General features: G+C 44.3%; 1 protein-coding gene across 1 annotated transcript in view; it reads left to right on the forward strand.

Moving 5' to 3' along the window:
- The first annotated feature begins 898 nt into the window (after positions 1 to 898).
- Positions 899 to 25290, forward strand: part of MAP2K1 (mitogen-activated protein kinase kinase 1) — a 76719-nt gene continuing 52327 nt past the window's right edge. Inside the window, exon 1 of the mRNA XM_046008462.1 lies at positions 899 to 1400. Coding sequence (XP_045864418.1) covers positions 1321 to 1400 — 80 coding nt within the window. The 5' untranslated portion in view covers positions 899 to 1320. The remainder of the gene's footprint in view (positions 1401 to 25290) is intronic.

The raw sequence follows: 25290 nt of genomic DNA on the forward strand, positions 1-25290 counted from the left end.
GGTGGCTCAGTGGGTTAAGCCTCTGCCTTCAGCTCAAGTCATGATCTCAGGGTCCTGGGATCGAGCCCCGCATGGGGCTCTCTGCTCGGAGGAGAGCCTGTCCCCCCACCCCCCCACCCCCCACCCCCCCCCCCCCCGCCTACTTTGATATTTCTCTCTCTGCCAAGTAAATAAATAAAAATTAAAAAAAAAATCTATGGTACCTCTTTTACGTTTTTAAGCTCTTTATTTATCTTATTTCTTTAAGTTTCATATAACTGGAATTATTGGTTTAAAGGTTTTTTATTTTTAAAGGGGGGGTTTCAAGACTTAAAAAATATTATCAACCTGCTCTCAAAAAAGATTGCCCAATTACAATCTCATCAGCATTTAGTACCCTCATTAGTACCCTCATCAGTAGATCAATATTGTGTAATACAATTTTATATAAATCTGTGTATCTATTTGCTAGTTTGTTAGGCTCAAGGAGTATTTTGAAAAGTTTTCTAGTTCCTTAGGCTCCCTCTCTTCTAGAAATGAGAAGTCTTTCCTTACTTATTTTATTATTTCATCTCCTTCAACGTGACTCGGCCCGGGGAGGGCGCTCCAGTCACCGCAGAAGAGGAGACAGCCCCGCGCCGCGCCACGTGAAACCCACCTTAGCTGGGTGAACCAGGATGCACGACCTCCTTTTCTGGTGGGTCCACCTGAGTGCCGCGTTGCAGCAGAGGGCGCTGTGGAGCCAGCGCCGGACCCCGCCCCCAGGGCAGCACGCCGCGCCCCCGTGACGTATTTCCGCGTCATCTGCCGCCGAGGCGTGCTCCCATTGGCTGTCGGCGAGGCAATAGGGGCGGGGCCGAGTGGGTGTGTGGAAAGCGCAGCAGCCCCGGTGGAGGGGCGAGGCTTCCCTCTTCCCCGCCCCTCCTCCGCTCTCCATTCCCTCCCTGGGACGGCTGCGCGGAGAGGCTGGAGCGCGGCGCCGGCGGTACTTTCCGGGCTGAAGCTGGAGCAGGACTGTGGCGGTGTCGATCGAGCCTGAAGGACGGATTGACTGAGGGGGAGAGGGAGGGAATCCCGGGCTGCCGAGCTGCGCCGGCGGGGAAGCCCTTCGATTCGCTACGCGCCAAGGCGAGCCCCGGGCGAGTGGGGCGGGGGGTCCCCCGAGACCGCCAGCGGCCCCTTGGCGTTGACTGGACCACGCGGGGCGCGCCCCCCGAAGGCAGCCCCGGGGCCCGCGGCCCCTACTTGGCCCTGCGCGGCGGGCGTGGGGCAGCTCAGAGGGAGGAAGCAAGAGAGGGGCCGCTCTCCCCTCGGAGTTAGAAGCGCCTTCCCTGGTCCAGAATGCCCAAGAAGAAGCCGACGCCCATCCAGCTGAACCCGGCCCCCGATGGCTCCGCGGTTAACGGGACCAGCTCGGCGGAGTAAGTGTGGGGTGGGCGGCGAGCGCCGGTCCGGGCTGCAGAGGCCACTGCTGGGGTGTAGGAGCCCAGGCGGGTGTGCGCGGCGCGCCGGGCTCCGCTCGGGTTGGTCACGTACGTTTCAGTCTGGCAGGGGCGAGGAACTCCCGGCCGCCGAGGTATCGGTGACTAAGCACAGATTGTGCTCCTGACTCAGACCCGTCAGTGGACCCAACGAGCCCCAGTTTTCCCCTTCTCCGACCCTTGCAGTCATCCTTGGCCACTGGCCATTCACTTTCTCCCCCTGAAAGATAAAAACTGGTTCATCTCCCGTCCTCCCCCCACCCCCAACCCCAAGCTGTTTTCCTGAGATCGTCTGGGATCGTGGCCTGCGAAGGGGAGAAGGGAGCAAATGTCCTGGAAAGAATTAAGATCGCATCTGCGTCTTTGAGACCGGCTCGGGGTATGGAGTGTGGAGTTGGGACGAGCAAGGCGCGTCTTCACCTTTGTGCTTGACACCTGTGGGCCGGGAGTGACGCCTCGTTGCGGCCGCTGGCTGGCTGGCTGGCAGGGGCGCGTGTGCACGGGTATCCCGGTGGCTTTTCTCTGGTCGACTTCGGGGCCTCCGGGTCCTTGGCCTTCTTCCTGGAAACTATCTTGTCTCCAAGGGAGCTGCTTTCCTCTTCTTCGTCTCACTCTTCATTCATTAACAAATCCCTCCTCCCCAGTGACTCTCCTGGCTTTCCGTACTTTACCATGAGCCCTAAACTGACCTGAGATGTGAACACCCGTAGCCATGAAAACCAGCGCAAGGTGCTCCATCTCCGCAGCTTCTAGTGTTGCTCACAGGCCGGCACTTTATCTCATTAAACAGTGATGAGGGCTCTTTCGTGGGGTGTTTCCGAACTCCCACAACTCTTTTTGCGTTCTTAGTAGGGAACAAGACTGTTAGGGAGAGAGACCCGGCTAGCTGGAGAATTAACCAGAAAAGATTTGGTTCTTAATCTTTATCTGCACACTGGAGATGTATGGAAGCTAGCTGATGAAATGGAGTAGGCCTGAACTGTTTGCCCTTTGGTGATTTCTATAACCTTCCTTTCTCTCTTTAGATTTTAATAGCCTGGGGACCTGCTGGTTTGGTGACTCTGTCCATCCCTGTAATGATCACAAGGCCAGTGGAGGACCTGTGATGTGATCTCAGTTTCCTAAGACCTGTTCCCAACAGATGCTCTTCAGTTACTGTCATGTCTCTTCTGTGTGATATTGACTTGCACAGGTCAGATTCTATGCAGACAGTCATTCAGGCTTACTGTACATAATTTTACCCCTTTAAATCAAATTGACATCCCCCCAGCACAGGGCAGGACAAATTTTGACCACAGTGGCTGGTTGAATGTTGTGGCCTGACCATCTGCTCGTATTTGATTTGGAGATAGGTACTTAGTGGAAGTACCTGTTGTCGTTCTCTTGTTAATTGTGGCGCTACACCTGTATTCTTGCAAATGGGAGGAATCTCATTAAAAAATACAGGGGCGCCTGGATGGCATAGTTAAGTGTCCGACTCGTGGTTTCAGCTTGGGTCATGCATGATCTCGGGGTCCTGGTATCAGGTCCGAGTTGAAATCAATGAGGAGTCTGCTTGAGGATTTTTCTCTCTCTCTACTCCTGCTCGTGCTGCCTCTCTAAAATAAATAAGTAAATCTTTAAAAAAAGAAAAAATACAGGCAGGAAAAGAATACTCTGGAGTTGGTGGATGAAAAGTTTGGTGGGACTGGGAGATTCTCAGCAGTGGTTAGGAGGTTGGACTCTGGAATCAGGCTGAGTTTGAAGCCTACCTTTTTTACTCTGGTTTTGTGATTGGGACGAGTTATCAGTCTTATCTTAGAGATAAGGCTTAGTTAGGTTTAGTTTTATCATCTGTAAAAAATGGAGCTAATGATAGAACCAACTTAGGGTAGTTTAGAAGGTTAAATGAGCTAATATGTAGTAAACTTTCCATAAATGTTAGCTGCTGGTGCCTTTGCTACTGGATAAATGTTGAGAAAGCTGAAGGAAACTAGAAGGTAATTTCCATTCGTGGTGGTGGATATGTATGTTAAGGTGCCTTTGCTTCTGGATAAGCAAATCCCCACAATTGCTTAGTTTTTTGTGCCATCTGCATCTACCTCCATGACTCATTGCTGTGTTACAATAGGAGGCATCTTTGTGTAGGCTGCCTGAGACAAACAGGGACTATTCCCCTACATTTCCTGGCACTAAAGGGAGGAAAGCTGTACACATATTCATCTTTCACCTTCGAGAGTGTTTCTCAAGTAAGGCTGCTGTTCTCGTGATTTCTGTGATTAGACCGGGGCACAGTTTGAACATTATCATGTCATGTAAACTAAGGAAGAAAAAAAATCCGTTGACATAAAGGATCTCTTGGTACTAATTTGGCAAGGTTGTTTCTCCTCTGTGGCTCCTTGGTACTTTGAATTTACCTCTAACTTAGCACTTAACGCATTCAGATGGAGCTGGGTACATGGGACCTGAAGTTTATGCAAGTTGCTAGGGTTCTTGAAGAAAAAGGAGTGCAAAAGTACCTTTTTTGTAAATTTTTGCAAAAATGTATGGGCGTACTGCATTGGTACTAAGCGTTAGCGTGAAATAAATTGGAAATAAGATAATACCAGCCCCCTGTTTCAAATGTTTTCATGGTTCTATTGCAGTTAGAATGAAGTCCAGACTCATACTGGGCTGTGAGACGCAGAGATCTGCCCCCTGTGGCAGCCCCCCCCATCTCTTTAACCACATTTCCTGCTGCTACTTTCTTCCACCATTCTAGTCCTCTTTCACTTCCTTCTGGGGATGGTCTGTACCCCCTCCAGGCCCTTGTACATGCTGTTCCCTTAGCCTAGAATGAATCATCCCTTCCTCTTCCCAAGCTGGGAAGGAAGTAATCATCATCTCTGCCTAAATGCCATTTCCTCCAAGGTGTTCACAGACCACCTTATCTGTAAGGGAGGTCACTTTCCCATGTCATCTGATTTTTTTTTTTAAAAGACAGGGCATTTAAGAGTGCCTTTTTTCTTTTTCTTTCTTTCTTTTTTTTTTTTAAGTAGGTTCCACACCCAGTGTGGGGCCCAAATTCAGGACTCTGTGATCAGGAGAGTTGCATGCTTCATGGACTGAGCCAGCTACGACCCCATGACCTGGTTTTTTTTTTTTTTTTTAAAGATTTTATTTATTTATTTGACAGGCAGAGATCACAAGTAGGCAGAGAGAGAGGAAGGGAAGCAGGCAGAGAGAGAGAGGAAGGAAAGCAGGCTCCCCGCTGAGCAGAGAGCCCGATGTGGGGCTTGATCCCAGGACCCTGGGATCATGACCTGAGCCGAAGGCAGAGGCTTTAACCCACTGAGACGCCCCTGATTTTTTTTTTTTTTATGATATTCATTCACCGTCTATAATTTTTTACTAGGATATCTTAAATCTCTCTCTTTTTTGTACACCATAAACTGTAAGGTTAGTACTGCCTTTTTCTGATTCAGTGTTCTGTGAGTAGTCCCTGGGACACAGTAGTTGGCATATAGTAAGTGCAAAAATGCTTGAGTAAATCAGTGAGTGACTTAAATTTCTAATTTTTGCACCATGTGTTTAACACATCTTTTTGTACTTTTTCATTTACCCCTTTGCTGTCATTTCCCTCTCCTCATTTCCTTTTCTTTCACAGGCACTCACCCACTCTAGGGTATTTAATATTCGGTCTTACAGTTCCACCCATTTGTTGGTATGTACCTCTGGGAGGTAGATGGTATTGTTTTGTGTGTTTCTGTGCAGAGAGTGCTGAACGCGATTGTGCTGTTATTCTGCTTTAAGAAGGGAGATCCTGCCATTTGTGACAACATGGATGAACCTGGAAAACATATTAAATTAAGCCAGACACAGATGAAAAAAAAATACTGTGTGATCTCACTTATATGTGGAATCTAAAAAAGGGGGGTTAATAAGTAGAAACAGAGTGTAGATAGGTGGTTACCAGGGGTGGAGAGGTGGGGGTATTGGTGAGAGGGTACAAAGCTGTAGTTAATATAGGATGAATAAGCCTAGAGATCTAATATACAGCATGGCGGCTATAGTTAATACCACTGTATTAAATACTGGAAATTTGCTAACATAGTAGATTTCAGGTTCTCACATAAACCAAAAAATGGTAACTATGTAAGGAAATACATACTTTTGTTAATTAGCTTGACTATAGTAATTGTTCTCTGTATGTGTATCAAATCTCATGTCGTACACCCTAAATATGTTCAAATTTTATAAAAATTTCTGTTGTGCTGTAAATATGCCTAAGTTAGGATAGATTAGGTTATGTTGAGGTTACAAACAACCAGAAAATCAGTAGTTGAACACACTTGGAGGTCAGAGGGAGTCTCTGTTCACTGGATTCCATTAGGGATCTAGGCTTATGGAGGTACCATCTCTGAAATATGCTCACGTGAGAAGGGCATCTTGTGAACCGCATTCTGGCTCCTAAAGTTTTTGTTCAGAAGTGACACAGGTCGCTTTTGCTCCCATTTCATTGGCTGAAGCAAATCATACGGCTGTGCTGACCTTCAAAGGAGTGGGGTCTTCTTGGAAGGAGAACCAGGAATATTTGAACAGAAGCAATGACCACCCCCAGCTTTTCTTCCAGTTTGTCTTTACTTTTTTTTTTTTTTTTTAAAACAAAATACCATGTTTCGGACCTATTCATGATGCTGCATGAAATTCATTTGTCTTGTTTGCAGAGCAGTCTTGGACATGTACCACATTTTACTTATTATTCTATGTCAATCCCCTAGAATGAGACAACTGTTTTCAGCCTTTTGCTGCATCAGATGGTACAGTCATGACCATCCTTGTGCATGGCTCCCTTTGGACCCTTGTGAGAGTTCCCTATGGGGTGTACTCAAATGGGATTGCTTGGGGTGTGTCTCCTACCATCAGGAGGCACTTGCTTTATCTCTTTCTTTGTTTCTGAAAGAACACTTTTTTTTGTTAAGATTTTATTTATTTATTTATTATTTATTTATTTTAAAAGAGTTTATTTATTTATTTGACAAAGAGAGAGACAGCAAGAGAGGGAACATAAGCTGGGGGAGCAGGAGAGGGAGAAGCAGGCTTCCCACTCAACAGGGAGCCCGGTATGGGGCTCTATCCCAGAACCTGGGATGGTGACCTGAGCCAAAGGCTGTTGCCTAACGACTGAGCTGCCCAGGTGCCCCTAAGATTTTATTTTAAAATAATCTCGACACCCAACATGGGTCTTGAACTCACAACCCCGATATCAAGAGTTGCATGCTATACAAACTAAGCCAGCCAGGTGCCCCTTAAAGAGCACTTCTCATCTCCATGTGGAGAAGCTTGAGCCCTGAGAAGAAATGCCAGCATAGGGCATTTCCCAAAATGTCACTTTTTCTTTTTTTTTTTTTTTAATGGTTTTATTTATTTGACAGAGAGAGATCACAAGTAGGCAGAGAGGCAAGCAGAGAGAGAGGAGGAAGCAGGCTCCCTGCTGAGCAGAGAGCCCAATGCGGTACTCGATCCCAGGACCCTGAGATCATGATCTGAGCTGAAGGCAGAGGCTTAACCCACTGAGCCACCCAAGTGCCCCCCAAAATGTCACTTTTTGGTTCACTTCAAGCAAGTCCTTTGTACTTCCTGACTCTTTTGTTTCCTTATCTGTTCAGTGGAAGGCATGCCTTACAGAATCTTGAGCTTAATGGCCTACAGGGTCCCACTCTATCAGGTCCTTTGTGTTCTTCCTCTGCCCCCCTCACACCTGCCCTTTAGCCCCGCTGTACGCTGGTATCTGGTCCGCGGTGGATGGGGCACATTCGCATCTCAGAGCTCTTGCATTTGGCATTCCATCTACCTGGAAGCTCTTAAGAAAACCTGCTTCCTCACGTCCTTCAGACCTCTGTCTGCAAAAATGTCTCTTAATGGAGGTCGTCCTTGTTCACTCTGCCTAGTCTGTAACACAGCATTTCCTGTCTCTGCCCCTTCGCTGTGCCCAGTCTTTCCTCAAGCACTTAACCACTAACTAACATTGCACGGTGTGTGTTCCTCTGTGGTCCCTGCCCGACTAATGTGGAAGCTTCACGAAGGTGGGGGCTTGGCTTTGCTCCTTGGTCAGTGAGTAGAACAGTGTCTGCTCTTCAGTAGACACCTGCTGATGAAATGAAGCATTCCTACCCCGAATGAGTATTGGGAAGATTAAACAAGGTAACTCATGTAAAACTCATGTAAAAGAGCTTTGAAGGCCATAAAGTGGGGAAGAAATGGGAGGGTGCATTGCTTGGCCTTGGTGGCATCCACAGATTTTGGCTTTTGAACGGTTTCACCATAACCCTAAAACATGCGGACTGACTTCACAATTGCGCTCCGAGCATAGTTCCTGGCATCAGGACTTCCGCCAGGTTTGTCTGGGACGCATGTCTATTCGGGTGAAGGCCCTTCAGGAAGGGGACAGCAAGGTTATGACAGGTTGATGCGCTTTTCAGGGGTCTCTGATGGCCTTTTTGGGTTGTGTACCATGATCACTAGGAGCCTTTCAAGTGGTTTTAATTCATTTTGTAGTTTTGAACTTGGACGTATCTCCCTCTTTATTGCTGCAGTAACAAATACTGGTGCTGTCATTTGAGAACAGCTGCAGGTGAATGGTCTGCACTCTTGGGAGGAATGCCTGTGCTGTTGTTGCAGTGGATACAGAAAGGGCACACAGATTCCTGCAGATGACTTCACCGTGGCAAGGAGATATGGGGAGGCCCTTGTTTGAACATAAACGCTTAGAACATTCTACTTTCATGAACTTGTTCGTTTGAAAGAAAGGGAGAGGATACGTTAGTAGAGTAGGTATTGGCCCTGCCTTCCCCATCTAGTTTGGTTTTTCTCTCTCCTAGTTCACCTGTTGTGGTCTGTACTGACCCCTTTACTATCCTCCCTTCACCCCAGCATATTGCTTCCTACCTCTGTCTGGTCTTGCTCACATGGTTTCTTTTGTCTGGAATGCCCTCCTCTGCTTTCCTGTGTGATTGTATTTTTGTTTTATATTTGCCAGCACACTTTAGCTTCTGTGAGGGCAGAGACCATGACTATCTTGTGTACTGATCTTTCTCCAGCATCTAGCAAGGTGCCTGGAATGAGTGAATGCTGTCCATCTTTCAAGACCTGCCATAAATTTCATCTCCCACATATACATCTAGGTAATCCTGAGATTATGCAGATTATGTAGTGTTTTCTGAATAACTCCATGTTATTCTAAGACTTGTCTTCAAGACTGCTTCTTAATTGCTAATCTTGGCTATGTCATTTAACTTCACTAAGCCTCGGTTTTCCTTATTAGGAAAGTAAGGGTGATAATGTAACAAATCTGTGAAGAAGGCAGGCAGATGAGCATCTGAAATAATATATATGAAAGCACTTTATGATTACCGGAATGCTCTTTAAGGGGGAAGTGTTGTTAATGATGCCCCTTTGAATTCTTCCTTCTCAGAAACCTGTTATCTTTTGCTCTTAATACCAAATTACACATGTTGATAAATCATGTTAATTTGGACATTTTATATGCTGCCTGTCTTTTAAAATCTAAGCCAAATCTGCATCTAATCAAGCCTTGAGACCTAACTTCCTGTTTATAACAAATGCAGGGACAGAGGAACAAGATAAATGACACCAGGAGGAAACCATCTGACAAATCCAGGATGTGGAACATTCTCTATGACAACTGACCTAGTCTTTTTAGAAAGTCAGTGTCATGGGCAAAAGCAGGGGGAGTGGTGTGGTTCTAGAATAATGGACTAAAGAGACTTGCCAACCAGATGTAATGCATGAACCTCAGGTGGATGCCGAATCAAAAATGAAATAGTGACCAAATGCGTTCTTGGGACAATTTGGGAAATTTAAATAGAGAATTATTAATTTTTTAGATGTTACATATTATGTAGGAAAAAGTTCTTCATAGGTGATGCATGAGACTCACTTTGAAATGATTCAGGTAAAAAATGCACATATGCACATAGTAGGTAAAGCAAATGAGGCAAATTGTCTACAGTTGTTTAGTTGGTTAGTTTATGAGTTTCCCTGTTTTATTCTTTCCATTTTTCTGTATGTTTGGAAAAATTCATAATAAATACTTGAGTTCCCAAAGAACAAAATTCATCCTGAGTCTTAAGCCCTTTTTAATGTTAACTCACATTTTTTCTTAACCTTTTTGTACTTCTGGTCTGTGTTGTGTAATGAATATCACATTAAATAGTATCATTATAAAATAATGCTTTCTTATTCACTAAGTGTGCCTTTTATGTCTTTTTTTTTTAAAGATAATTTTTTTTTAAGATTTTATTTATTTATTTTACAGACAGAGATCACAAGGAGGCAGAGAGGCAGGCAGAGAGAGAGGAAGGGAAGCAGGCTCCCTGCCAAGCAGAGAGCCCAATGCGGGGCTCCATCCCAGGACCCTGGGATCATGACCTGAGCGAAGGCAGAGGCTTTAACCCACTGAGCCACCTAGGCACCCCCTTTTATGTCTTTTTTCCCCTAACTTGATTAGGGGCCATACCTTTTTGGACCCCTGGGTTTATAACACTGCTGTTACAGTTAATCATTTTTGGTAGATTGAACAAAACCAAAGTAATGTTTGTTTACTTATTTATTTTTAAGAATTTATTTTATTTTTAAAAATATTTTATTTATTTATCTGACAGACAGAGATCATAAGTAGGCAGAGAGAGAAAGAGAAGTAGGTTCCCTGCTGAGCAGAGAGCCGGATGCAGGCTCGATCCCAGGACCCCGGAATCATGACCTGAGCCGAAGGCAGAGGCCTTAACCCACTGAGCCACTGAGGCACCCCTATTTATTTTTTTAAAAGATTTATTTAGGGGCAAATCCTGGGCTGTTCAATCAGGTAAGCGTTTGCCTTCAGCTCATGTCCTGATCTCAGGGTTGTAGGCTTGAGCTGCACATTGGGCTCCCTGCTCAGCAGAGAGTCTGCGTCTCCCTCCTCTCTCTCTGACCCTCCTCCCCGCTTGTTCTCTCTCTGTCTCTCAGAAAAAAAAAAAGATTTCTTTATTTATTTTAGAGGGTGGGGAGCGGGAGGAAGAGAGAGTCTTAAGCATATTCCATGCTGAGTGCAGAGCCTGTCGTGGGGCTGGATCCCATATCCTAGAGATCAAGTCCCCAGCTGAAATCAAGAGCTATCAAATTCTAACTGATTGCAACACTCAGGGAGCCCAAAATTATGTTTAAACAATGAAACTGGGGCACTTGGGTGGCTCATTTGGTTGAGCATCACACTCTTGGTTTTGGTTTAGGTCATGATCTCAGGGTCCTGGGATTGGGCCCCACGTGGGGCTCAGTGCAGAGTCTGAGATTCTTTCCCCCTCCCTCACCCACCCCTTCTGCTCCTCCCTCTTCTCAAATAAATAAATAAAATCTAAAAAAAAAAAAAAAAGCAAATCAAAAACAAACTGACAGCCACAAAAAACCTCTTTGCTAGCTTTCCTCAGAATGAATTGGTCCTATTTCCACCACCTCCCCAGGAAGCATAGGTCAAGCAAATGGTGAATGTTTCTGACATGTGGAGAAAACAAACCCTGAGAACCCACAGGCTGGGTAGAAAATGAGGTTGAGCCTGGGAGGAAAGCTTAAAGTCCCAGTTTTGTTTCTGTTTTCTTCCAGAAGCTTCCAATTCTCAAAAATCATCTGTCTTACTGCTGCTTGATTGTGTTTTTACCTCGTGTCCAGTGTCCTTGTTCTGTCGCCCAAAAGCCTGTGAGAGCTCTTTGGAGACTCCAATACCTGTTTGCTGAGTTAACCCCTCCCAGGATGAATGGTGTTTTGTTGTAAAGCAGCAGGTGTTCTCTGGATTCTGGCGCAGGACAGCCTCAAAGAGCTGATCCTGCCTCCGATTTCTTAGTGTAGTTCCCAGGGGCATCCTGCTTTGATGTCAGCAAGGGAGTCAGATTAAGAGGTTACAGGGCGTTAAGAAAGTGGAGAAGGGTAATGTGACCTCTTTCCCCCTCACCCCTTCTTTGAATATTTGTTAACACCTTTTTTTTTTTTTTTTTAAAGATTTTATTTATTTATTTGACAGAGAGAGATCACAAGTAGACAGAGAGGCAGGCAGAGAGAGAGAGAGGGAAGCAGGCTCGCTGCTGAGCAGAGAGCCCGATGCGGGACTCGATCCCAGGACCTTGAGATCATGACCTGAGCCGAAGGCAGCGGCTTAATCCACTGAGCCACCCAGGCGCCCCTTGTTAACACCTTTTAAAGAAGGAAACTACAGACATTAAACTTCCAGTTTAACATTTTTTGGACATTCCATTGATATATGTGGCTGTGATCAGTTGATGAAGTCTCCCTCCACCCTCCAGCCCCCCTCTCAACTTTTCATGGACATAATTCTCTTGGTTGTCGTATATTTTTGGCTGAGTCTGGGTTTATAAATGATATTTTGTTGATGAGGTAGCTTCCAGATTTTGTTTTTTGAAGATTTTATTTGAGAGAGAAGGTGCAGGGGGGTTGGGGCGGGAGGAGCAAGAGGGAGAGAGAATCTTAAGCAGATTCCCCACTGAGTGTGGAACCTGACTTGGGGCTCTATCTTGAGACCCTGAGACCCTGAGGTAATGATCTGAACCGAAACCAAGAGCTGGGCACTTAACTGACTGTGCTACCCAGGCACCCCCAGATTTTCATTATGTACTGATAGTCTGGCAAATGTTCTGAACCAATTTGTTTTGTTCTGCTTTTAGATTAATTCATACACCAAATCAGAGGCAATGAACCATGTTGCCGCTGTTTGTTACGTATTAACAGAATATGTTCCAAAAAAAGATGGAACCAATTATATTTCAACTGTTTCCTCAAGCTGCAAAGTGGTTTTTTTCCTTCTTCTTCTTCTTTTTTTTAAAGCTCTGATTTTTTGATAGTTTGGTAGGTGGGAAGGGCTCCTTTGAAGGTCAATCTGCTTTACTTCAGGTGTTAGCCAGGCTGTGTTTTTGAAATGGAATTGTTTTCTATATTTCACCAATTCGTTTGAACTAATATTTATTGAATGCTTGATGTAATTTGCTATGCTAGGAGCTGGGGGCAGTTGAGTAAGATTTTCTTTGTCTCTAGGGATTTTAAAACCTCATGAGGAGGACGGGGAGAGGTCGCAGGGGCCCAGGAAGGAAACAAACCGGCTGCCGAGGAAGAAAAGTGCCCTGATGTATAAAGAAAGTACTGTCAGAGCTCAAGGAGAGGAGGAAGAAGGCACATCCAGTGGGGGAGATTAGGAAAGCCATCACGGAAGAGGTGACATTTGAGCTGGGTCTTGAAGGATGGCTAGGATTTCCATGGGAATGAAGGGGGGCAGGGCATGGCAGGAAGAGAGCAGAGGATGAGTGGCTTCTCATAAGTGGGAAAGCCTGGGATGCCTGGAGGAGCTGGGAAGTAGTTGAGTGCGCTGGTGCATGGATGCAGGTTGGAGGAGATGAAGCTGGAGAGGTAGGTGGGCCGGTTTTCTGATACCTGCTAGACATTTCGAAAAACTCACATGCAAACTTTTCTTCTCTGATGATTTTTCAAGAGGTATGTCTAAACAGTTTTTATGTGCTTTGTATTTTATTTGTTCATTCATGTCTTTCATTAATCTACCCAGTTACTTGTTTGGTGGTTTGTTGAAGTCAGTATGCTCTGTATTTTAAAGTTTAATCAATTTCGTGGCTGCAATGTTGTGTCGTTGGTGAGGTTTTCCTTTTATGTCATGTTAAGAAACACATTTTTTTTTTTTTTTTTTTTTTTTTTGGTCTTTAAAAACATGTCTTTTGTATGAGATAGCCCTACTTTTCTTTAGTATTTAGACGTATCTCTTCACAACTTCGCGGGAGTATGTGCCTTCTTTTTCTTATAGCCATTTCTTTCTCGTATGGTTAATTCTGCCCCATCTGGAATTTATTAATGTGTTTGGTGTGAGGAATGGGTCTAGTTATTCTCCACAGTGTGTTCTGGTATCTTATAGGAAGTTATTAAATATCTATCTATCTGTTGTAGTTTCAGGTTTACTTTTTATTTGGTAGTGGTGGTATTTTGATGTATTTCTAAAATTGCCTTTTAACACTTATGTAGTGTTGATAGTTTTTTTTCCCCCCAGTTTGGTAGGGTTAATGAAAACTTAATTAAAAAAATTTTTAAAGGGTTTTTTTTTAATTTTTAAAAGATTATTTATTTGTTTGACAGACAGAGATCACAAGCAGGCAGAGAGAGAGAGAGGTGGAAGCAGGCCTCCCGTGGAGCAGATAGCCCAATGTGGGGGTCGATCCCAGGACCGTGGGATCATCACCCAAGCCGAAGGCAGAGGCTTTAACCCACTGAGCTACCCAGGCACCCCAAAGGTTTTATTTTTTATTAATCTCTACACCCAACTTGGGACTTGAACTCATGACCCTGAGATCAAGTGTGGCATGCTCTACCAGCTGAGCTGAGCCAGCCAGGTGTCCCTAATGAAAACTTTAACAACTCTCATGGGGTACCTTTCCGTTTATTAATGTCTCTTCTCTCTCCCCTATTATGGTGTTATAGTTTCTTCTGAGTAACTCTAGTGTGTCCTGAGTTAATATTTCAAAGGCTTAACATTTTGATGTCATTTTTTTCTTAATGCCATTGTGACTGAACATTTTTTAATTTTGTATTTTCTATCTTGACCATGATTTGATTTGTATGAATTGTTTATGTCCTGCAGCTTTGTTAAATTCACTCATAGCTACTGATTTTTTTGGTTGACTGTATATGCATTTCTAGATTTACTGGTGTCCTTTTTAAAACATAATTTATTGGGGCACCTGGGTGGCTCAGTGGGTTAAAGCCTCTGCCTTCGGCTCAGGTCATGATCCCAGGGTCCTGGGATCGAGCCCCACGTCGGGCTCTCTGCTCTGTGGGGAGCCTGCTTCCTCCTCTCTCTCTGCCTGTCTCTCTGCCTAGTTGTGATTTCTCTCTGTCAAATAAATAAAATATTAAAAAAAATAATTTATTTTTTCCTCTGAACATCTTTATATTTTATAACCATCTTGCTTTCCTCTCAATAGCAGTTCTTGTGTCCCAGGGGAACATTATTAAATATAATGATGCTTCTCAAGGAGCTCTGGGCAAGGAACATTTCTGCTTTTTCCAAAGAGCCATGAAAATAGGAAGCAGCTGCCTAGCTTAATAGAAGCAGAGCCTGTTCGGGTGGGATGGGACCTTACAGATCCTTTAGGCCCCCTGCCTGCCTTTGCGTGATGAAACCAGACCCAGAGAGCAGAAAGAACTTGCTGGGAGCTCACACAGCTGGAATGGAAGAGTTGGTTTTCAGACTTTGATTTTCGTATGGTGTATATATTACATGTTTTCATTTGGGATACTTAGTTGGAAGATGTTCTAACCAGGTCTACCCACCCCTAAATTTTGGTAACTGTATCCAGTATTGTAAAAAAAAAATTTAAACTAATAATTGGAATTTTTCAAGAAATAATCGAAATTTTTTCAAGTAATAATCTGAAGCTTTTGAGAAGGCACCCCTCTGTATCACCATTCTCTTAGGTGTTTGAGTGAAAAGGGGATAAGGAAATGAGGGGAGGAAAGGGTATTTTAATCCAGGATCCTTAGTAGGAGGGCCTATTTTTAAGCTTCATAATGTCAGTTTTAAAAGCAGTGGTTTTCAAAATAACCACAGACAAAAGTCCCCTTGAAATGAATGCCATTCTGGATTGACCTATTTTGAGTTTAACTGTTCCCAAGAAAGGTTCAGAATCTTGAATGCTCTTACGTGCATTTACTTTTCAGACAAAGTAGAACAGTAAGTTGAGAGAATGATCTGCATGGGTTCCAGATTCAGGTTAAATCTAGGAATATGGGAGGTTGTAAGCAGACATGACTGGCCAATCATATTGTTGTACTTACAGGCTTGTCTGGATCCAGGATAATTATAGTCCCTTCTTTATTGAGTTGTAAGTTACATTTCCAAGTTAGTTTTAAAAAATTAGACCTTCACCACTTTGAGAGTCTAGAGTCAAAGTTATTTTTCCCAATTTGATTTCATACCATCCTTCAGAAAACGGTCCTTCCAGAATGGCCTGTCGGGGGAGGCCTCAGAGGTTAGCAGGAATTCCAGGCCAACTGTAAACCTTTTGTCTGATGGTTTACTGGAACCCAGACTGCAATCTTACCAAAATGCCAGCCTGTATTTCATCTTCTTCCTCCCATCCCTCAACAGGAAGAAGGCAGCAGCTTAACATTCCAATAATTATTAATAGAAAATTAATCCTGCTTCTAGGCATTCATTTAGGTCCAGTATAAAACTTGGTCATTGGTGCCGTGGAAAGATTCCATTCACTAGAGGATAGGCCAGTGGAACACTTGGACCAAGCTTTTAACACATTAATTTAAGTAGAGACTGGGGTGCCTGGCTGGCTCAGTTAGTAGAGCATGTGACTCTTTTTTTTTTTTTTTAAGATTTTATTTATTTATTTGACAGAGAGAGATCACAAGTAGATAGAGAGGCAGGCAGAGAGAGAGAGAGAGGGAAGCAGGCTCCCTGCTGAGCAGAGAGCCCCATGCGGGACTCGATCCCAAGACCCTGAGATCATGACCTGAGCCGAAGGCAGGGCTTAACCCACTGAGCCACCCAGGCGCCCCAGCATGTGACTCTTGATCTCGAGGTTGTAGGTTTGAGTCCCATGTTGGGTATAGAAATTACTTAAAAAATAAATTTTTTTTTAAAAGATACTATTTATTTTTCAGAGAGAGAAAGAGAGTGAGAGCACAAGCAGGGGGAGTAGCAGGCAGAGGGAGAAGCAGGCTTTCTGCTGAGCAGGGAGCCTGACATAGAACTCCATCCCAGGAACCTGGGATCATGACCTGAGCCAAAGGCAGACGCTTAACCAACTGAGCCACCCAGGCATCCCAAAAATAAAATCTTAAAAAAAAATTTTTTTTTTTAAGATAGGGACTGCAACATTTTTTAAAATTTTATTGGAACACTCCATTCTAAAACATAGTCTCTTTTGCCTTGTTTTATTTTGGTAACTAACTAATGCTGGGTTAGCCATAAATGTAGTTTGTTGCTTTTCTATTTCTGAGTATTCTGAATCACTGAGCAATTACAAAATGAAAGGTTATCCTAAAGCGTTTCCAAATAAAGAAACCATAAAATATTAGGGGAAGTCAAGGGGAGAGTTAAGGAGGGAAGTACCAGAACCACCAACAGGTGTTCTGGTTGCATTGGAAAAAGTGTCAGCTTGGTATGCAATTATGGGGAAGAGTTTTGTGAATTCCTGAATGCTGGTGTGAGGTGGAGAGGACCCAGAGTAAGCGGAAGTCAGCAGTTCCGGAGGCGCAGAAGAATTGGCTTGCTGGCTCGCCCACAGCTGAGGACCGGAATCAATTCCTGAGCAAGTTGCATTCTGGAAAGACAAGGGCTGCATCTGTAGGAGCACAGCTGTTAATCGGCGGGGTAATAATTAAGAACAGGTTGAGATCAGGAAGGAACAATAGGATGAAGTCCAAAGACGTGAAACTTGTATCCCTGAAGGACATCATAACTGGAAAAAGAACTAACATTTATTGAGAGTCTGTCTTTTTCCTATTTACATGCATTATCTTGAATTTGCATTAAAATTCTGCAAGAAAGATCCAAATATTCTGTTGTACAAATAAGGAAAACGAAGTTCAGGGGAGTTAAGTAATTTACGAAGTTCGCACATTTAGAAAGTGGTGGGACTCAGTTTAGAAGCCAGGTCTGGCCTACTTGAACAACCATGTTTCTCCCACACAGCTGTCCAAAGATCATGTAAAATGATAGAGGTCTTTAGAAAACCTTTTTTTTTTTCCCCCCAAAGTAAGCCCTACACCTCGTGTGGGGCTTGAACTGACAACCCTGAAATCAGGAGTTGCATACTCTACTGACTGAGCCAGCCAGGCATCTTACTAGAGGTCTTTTTAGAGTTGTACTTGCCAAAGCTGGAGCCACTAGCCATATGTAGCTATTGAAATTTCAATGTATTAAAATTCAGTGAAGTTTAAAAATAACAATCAGTTCCTGAGTTGCATAAGCCACACTTTAAGGGCCTGGGGTGTCTTGTGACTAGTGGCTACTGTATTGGAGAGCACAGATTAGAACATTCCCACCGTTGGCAGAAAATTAGTGCCTAGCGGTCATCCAATTTTACCTTTTATTTATTTTTTGCCTCCTGAGAATATGAGGGACAAAGGAAGGAGGTAACGTGTTCAGTGTCCTTTGTCTGATTAATCTGGGCCTTTGGGCTGATTGCCTGGTGGCTTTCCCATGGTCCACACTCTCCTTTAAAAACAGTTTTAACAGGCCAGAGGTGTGCAAGAGGAGTGTGACTGCCCTACTGTCCCAGCCTTGCCTGGCCTTCAAACTAGATTCTTTCTCCCAGAGTGCAGCCCCGTGTTTTCCTAAGTTCAAAGGGCATATCCGGATTAATGAGAAAGGTTTGTTGAAAAGGAATTCCATACTAAATATATGAAACAGCACTTTGATTCCCCCGGTTTGTGCTCTGCCTTCCTACCAAGCACTTTGTAGCTGAACTTGCAGCTGCTTGCCATTTGTCTTCCAATCAAGGCCAACTTCAAAACGGTTCAGATGACAGAGGTATGTATACTTTGAATAGAAGCAGCTGCTTGTTGTTTGCTGTGATTCGGATGGCTTTTATGTGAGGGTCAAATAGATTTAGATTATGACTAAAATTACAACAGTGGGTTTCATACTTCTGTGTTAAGAATATTCAGGGGCACCTGGGTGGCTCAGTCGTTAAGTGTCTCTCGTCAGCTTGGATCATGATCCCAGGGTCCTGGGATGGAGTCCTGCATCGGGCTCCCTGCTTAGTGGGAAGCCTGCTTCTCCCTCTCCCCCTGCTTGTGTTCCTGCTCTTACTGTCTCCCTTTCTCTCTCAAATAAATATGATCTATAAAACAAAAAAAGATTGAGATGTATTAACATTCATTTAACTGATATTTATTACATATTTTATTATGTACCTAGTATAGACCAGGCACTGGGCTGAGAAATGGATGAAATGGACTTTCGCTGAAGATGGAAAAGATGTCAGTGTTCTGGGCGAGTCTAACGCACTTTAAAATCTTGCCTGAATTTTATTATCGGCATTTGCCATTCATCTATTTACATACTGTTTTAGTCCTGAAATGCAGTGAAAACTCCAGCTTGGATCATTGGTTTGAAGTAAAGTGAAGAATCATGTGCAAATGTCCTTTTAGTAGATGCTATGAAAGCCATTTAAATTATACATGCCAGTGTCTAAATGACAGCCTAGAGTGTATGTGTGTGTGGAGGGGGGGATGGGCACATGGGAACAATAAGGAGGCATTGTACTGTGGTAATATTTTTAGGAAGCCTTAAATGTAATACTTGATTTCAGTGTATCACACTCATTGGTTTAGAAAGTTGTCTTTTAGAAACAAAGTTTGGGTTTTTTACCTAAAGAAATGTTAAAGTCACATGCGTGAGTATGATCAGAAATCAAAAACAAGTTGAAGTGATGGTAAGATATTCCAGTGCCTGTCTTTTCGGAGAGTAGGAAGGCAGCGGTGGACAGGACATTAAAGATGGTGGGCACAGTATCAGGGAGTCCTGATGTCCAGTCTTTCTCTAACTGCCTGAGGTGGTGTGGTAGTGGTGGTGTTGGGGGGAGTGTGTGGGCAGAGCACCCAACCGACTCCTTGTCTAGTTTTATAGAGTATGGTCTCATTTCTAGAAGGTTGGGAATGAGCTTATGAGAGTTTTGGAGTCAAGAGGCCCCAAAGGCAGGGTGGTCTGAGGAGCACATATTAGTCCCTTCTTGGAGTTACGAATGCTAGCTGTGCAGCGAAGAGCCCAGCTTCCCAGTCAGGTTTTAAATAACTATTTGTACCTCTCCAGGTGTTTCATTTGAATCCAGAAATTAACCTCTTTTTCAGAGGGCTCTGCAAGTCTGCAGGCTTGAGAACTGTCAGGCTGCAGTACTCTTGAATAACCGTGCCTTGTGTGGAGGGAGAGTGAGAGCTCAGCTCCTTCCCTGGGAGAGCTGTTAACTTGCCACGTGACTACCCTGTGCCTGCTTCTCTTCGAAGTGGGCTGATGGAAATGGCTTCCTATCTTTCAGGGTTTATATAATGAGTCCACATGACCATACAGGTCACCAGTGAGCACATTTCCAAGCTCACAGTAGGTATCAAGGGATTAAATTTTATTATCAGCAGAAATCTTGGAGGTCTCTCTCGGCAGTCCTTTTTTTTGGCAGATGAAGAATCCAGGACTGCAAAGAAGGGTTAAGGGAAGTTGGGCTTCTCATACAGTAGGTTCTGCGGTGAAGGCGACTTTAGAGTAAGCATGGCCTGGAGACAGTGTGACATGGGGAGAAGGCTTTGGAGCATGCAGGCCTCACTTTGAATCCTGACCCTGCCTCTTACTCTCTTGAGTGATCTTGTGCAAGTTCTTTCGCATCCTTGAGTCTGTTTGCATATCTGTAAAATGGGCATAATGACACATACCCAGCAGAAAGGACTCGTAGACACTCCATGTGTGTAAACTGGTTTTTATGATTATTAGGACTGATGATAAGGGCCAGGATTAGATTCCCTGGCAGGGTGCCTCATTCTCCATCAGGTGAGAAGGAGAGAGAATTCTCACCTCCCAAAGCACTTCCAGTGATGGGGCTCTTCAGCTGTTCTTTATCCAGACAGGCAGAATAGAGACAACGCTGGGCATACCTGGAATTTGGAGAGAGGAAGCAAAAGAATTATTTTCAGTGAAACGGGAGGCTGCAGAAGGTGCCCAGGAAAAAACTGCCACACAGTACAGCCCAGCACAGACTTCTAGCTTCTCCAGGACCACCATCTGCCCAACAAGAAGCAGCCGTGCTTTCTTCTCCGAGAGTTTAAAGAGGATTTCCTGGGCCGTGTGTGTGTGTGTGTGTGTGTGTGTGTGTGTAGGAATAGGGAGGGGTAGACACTGACGTAAAGGGAAGGTAATACTCCTTTGCTTCAAGCCAGATGTTGGGGCTTCTGCTCTAGGTGGCTCTTGGGTTCCACTTTTTCAAAGTTCATCCAGATGGCTTCCCCAGTGCGTCTGGGGCTCTGCTCAGACTGCCTTCTAGGGATTCCCTTCTCTACCTTTCAGTCCATGTTGCAATCCTAATTTTGTGTCAAAACTCAGTTTGTAGGTCACCTTTCATTTTATTTTTTAAAAAGATTTATTATAGTAGAGAGCGAGCACGAGTTGGGGGTGGGACAGAGGGAGAGAACCTTCAAGTAGACTCCCTGCTGAACCTGGTGCTGAGCCTGGTGCGCGGCTGGTTCCCACAATCCATGAGATCATGACCTGAGCTGAAACCAAGATGCTTAACTGACTGAGCCATCCAGGTGCGCCCATAGGTCACCTTTTGTGAAAATCTGTCACAGACCTGTCCTCCCCCTGACTCCAGACAGTGGTCATTTTTCCACCCTCCAGGGTGCTCTGTACACATCCCATCACACTATAGTTGTGTGTGGAACTTCTGTCCAGTTGGACTGAAAGTAGGGAAACCTGGGACTAGGTCTTATTCATCTTTATTTCCAGTGCATGGCATGCTCCCTGCTGTCTGGTTTGGTGAAATTTTGCTGAGCGACTAAATCCTGACACTCCTCCAGAGGTCAAGGCTCTGCTTATAATCCTTGCAAAGTCTGACTTTGACTTATTTTGATTATTTTCAGTTTAATATTTTGGCACAAGAAGGTCACAGTGTTGGTAGTAATCATAGCATTTGTTCTATGAGGCTTTGTATAATCTTCATTTTTTTTTTAAAGTTATCTCTCTGTCCAACGCTCAAACTCACAACCCCAAGATCAAGTGTTCCATGCTGTACCAACTGAGCCAGCCAGGTGCCCCGCTCCTCATCGTTTTTAATCCCTTTGTTTCCTCATTCAGCCACATGAGGCGTGTGGGATGTGTGTTACCTTTACTCAACAGATAGGAAACTGATTCTGGTTAAGGGTCTTGTCTATTTCACACCAGCAGCAAAGAGTGCTTATAGTCCTCTATACTGCCTTTTCAGCCAACAGACCCTTCCTTACCCAGAGGGGAAACATTTGGGGAGCATATACTCATGATGACATCTTCCCTATTCTCTGATGTTCCCTCACTCCCCTGCCTGGCACAGAGGGCAGGCTCAGGGAATGTTTGGAGCCGGATGCATCAACGAGCCTCTTTTGCCTGCTGGGCTGAACACTTACCCCAGCAAATGTTGGGCTCCTTGATGGATATGTGACACCGGTGGCTGAATATACACGGCACCTGTGGCTTTTCACACTCTCCCCCACGCCTCTCCAGGGACTGGGATAGGACAGATGGTCATGGACACAGGATTCTCAGCTCTGCATCTTCTCTGCAAATCACATTTGGGGAAAAGTGAAGTTTGTGCAGTAATGCAATTTCGGTAACGCGGTTTCATACTGCCGGTGAGTTGTTTAACACTCTCCGGATAAATCACACTTCAGCAGAACTCATCTGGGAACAGAGTTTAATTTCACTGTGGGTGGCTGTGATTCCCACCCACCAGCCCTCCCACCCCCCTAATAAATCTAGGCTGATAAGGTGAATGCAGCTGTAAGTCAGCCTATTTCTGGACCCAGGATAGCATTACATTGTATTAATCATCCTTTTCACCACCAACACCTTTCATTCCTTCTCCCCCGAGGATCACTGCTTGTCTGTCCTTAAATGTTACAGATGGAGAAGGTCTTCATAGTTGTCCTCCTGCATGTGTGATGAAGGGATTGAGGCCCAGAGAGGCCAGGAGGCTCATGGCTACTGAGCCATAGCCTGAATGGAGATCCAGGACCCCTTGACTTTTCTCTAGTGCTGGGCTCCTGTTTTCATCCCCGCCTTACCGCCCACCCTTTGATTCTGTTTTACCGTCCTTTGATTCTGTTTTACCACTGGGGGAGAGTCTGTGTGTTCTGTTTAGAATGAATAAAGGGGACCTCTTTACTGTTAAATGCCTCCAGCCCAGAATGAATTCATTTCCTCTTAACCCTTAACAGCATCTCTTGACATATCTTTGGTAAGGGCCATGAAAGTCTTGACAATTTCTGTATGGTCACCTGCAGCCTAGGGGTAACCTGGTTCACATTGGACTGATAGGATTTAGCTTTTAGGAAAAAAAAGAAAAGGAGGAATGTTAAGAGTATGTGGAGAGAGAAAAATATATTGTTAAATTCTCTCTTAACAGTATATGTTTGGCTCGTTGGCTCTAAAAATCACCATATATTGACGTTTCAAATACGGCAGATAAGACATACAGCCCAAGAACTGCTGAAGATTTTTAAAACGTACAAAAGGTCCAAGCCTGGAGCTTGAAAAATACTTCTCATTTCTCATAGAAGCTTCATTGTTCTATGTTCTCCTGTTACTGGAGTTGGGGTGTGCTGGGAGCTCAGCAACTGGTGTGCCATTGACTGCTCTCTGGTCCTCCCCTGTTGGGGGGCGGGGCAATACTCTTTGTCTAAGTGGGAACCTTTTGAGAGGGACACACATGCCTGGCCAGCCAGTGGGGACCAATCGACCTGCACAGGATGATGTGTATAGCAGGAAGCCAGTTGTGACACAGCAGAAGATAATTTTCCTTTGTATAGGATCTTACATGTAGAGGTAGTTAGTGTTTATTGATTGAAAAAAAAAAATGTATCTTTCTCCTCTGTCTTGACTACAAAGATCTCAAGGCTCTTTAAGGGGAAAAGAGGAGCTTTATTATGCCCTGCTCCTCTTCTAATTCTGTGACCAGCTTCCCCACAGTTACAGACTCTGTTCTGGAACTTAGTGTGCGCTCTGGCTTTGTTTTGGAGGAGTGATTTAGAGGCAGACTGCTGAGGCTGGAGCCCTCCACCCCGAGCAGCTCTGTCAGTTGGGCTTCCTAAGGTCTGGCATCCCTAGCTTCCTCATTAGTTAAGTGTGGGGGAGGTAAGAATACCTAACTTACAGTATTGTTTTGTCAGTTAAGTGTAAAAGTCGTTAGCATAACACCTAAATCATAGTAGGCACTCAATAAAGTGTTACCCATGACTTTGTACATTTCCTTTGGGATTTCTCTGTCAAGTTTATTGCCACTGTTTGCAAGTCTACCCTCGCCTTTAAGGTTGAAGTCCAGTATTATCCAGTCCATGAAACTTTGCCTGGTCTCCCTTAAAAAACTTCTGGTGGAACTGTCCATGAACTGCTTGGGAGTGTGTGTGCTTGTGTGATCTTCATGTATATCTGTTGTTTCATTATCTTCATTGTGAGCTTTTGGAAACTAATAGCTTTGTTTTGATGCCTTATCTGTTGTCCAGGTCTGGTGTGTAGTGAGTGGTCTGTAAATGTGGAATGAGTGAATGTTGGTATTAGCTTACAGAGCTCATGTGGGACGGGGATTTGCTTCACTGGGTTTTCCTTGATATCAAATACAGTGTTATGGGCATTGAGTTTCTTATAGCTCTTCTTGAATACTTTATCGTTTTTTTTTTTTTAATATTTTTATTTACTTATTTTATTTTATTTTATTTTTTTTAAAGATTTTATTTATTTATTTGACAGAGAGATCACAAGTAGGCAGAGAGGCAGGCAGAGAGAGAGAGAGAGGGAAGCAGGCTCCCTGCTGAGCAGAGAGCCCCATGCGGGACTCGATCCCAGGACCCTGAGATCATGACCTGAGCCGAAGGCAGCAGCTTAACCCACTGAGCCACCCAGGTGCCCCTATTTACTTATTTTAGAGAGAAAGTAAGCATGCACACACGTGTGAGTGGGGCGAGGGGCAAAAGGAGAGAGAGAGAGAGAGAGACTCCTCAAGCCGATTATGCACTGAGTGCAGAGCCTGATGTGGGGCTTGGTCCCAGGACCCTGAGATGATGACTTTAACTGAAATCAAGAGTCAGTTGCTTTCTTCTTTTTGTCCTTTTTGACTGATTAAGCAGAGCTGGACCAATTGGAGCCCCCAGGTGGGACCAAGGGATGTGGCTCCTGCCAGACTCTGCTGTAGGTCACATGTTTACATTTAATGCACAGCATGAAGGAAGTTGGGAGTATTATATGATCGTATGGATTCTAGTTACTAGACTGTAAATGACTGTGGTGGGTGAGGATGTCATAAATATATTAGTGGCTTGGGGGCCTGAAGGAGTTAAAGCTCCTCTCAGAATAGCCCAAGCAGCTCCTAGGAAGTAGCTTCCGAGGCAGGATGTGGCAAACCAGTGTGTAAATAAACGCGTTCTCCTTTGGAAGAAAAGGAAGTGGGTGGGGAGAAGTGAAGAGGAAGAGCTCAGTGGACAAATCTTTTTATCTGCTACTGTAAGAACAAGCTTCTCTTTTGAATGCCAGCCAGAGCCTGTAGAATTTAACCCCGGGCGACCAAGGCCCAAAGAATGCTGAATGATGATGGTCTTGCACTTTTCTGGTTTTTCTCCACAATACCTCAAATTTAATACACAGTGGAGTGTTGTCTTAGTAGATTTTGTTTTCTAATCTTGATCATCGGTTATTTAATGCTGTTTGAGGATTCACAGTTAATGTGAAATATCATCACAGTCACCTTCTAATTCTAACCAAGAATAATTTTATTTATTGGCTTTTATTTTTAAGTGATCTCTACACCCAACATAGGGCTCAAACTCAGGACCCTGAGATCAAGAGTCACACGTTCCACCAACTGAGATCAAGAGTCACACTTTCTAGCCAACCACCCCTAACCTAGAGAAAGGTTTTTTTTTGTTTTTTTTTGGTCTCTTTGATGTGTTTACTTATCTGTTTTAGAACACTTTCTCACCCATTGTCTGTCCAGGTGCTCTTAACAGTCCCTCATGATACAGGGACAAGAGTGTGGTCTTATTTCAAGGTTCAGGGTTAGATGGC

Source organism: Meles meles, chromosome 6, assembly GCF_922984935.1.
Source record: "Meles meles chromosome 6, mMelMel3.1 paternal haplotype, whole genome shotgun sequence".
Taxonomy (NCBI): domain Eukaryota; kingdom Metazoa; phylum Chordata; class Mammalia; order Carnivora; family Mustelidae; genus Meles; species Meles meles.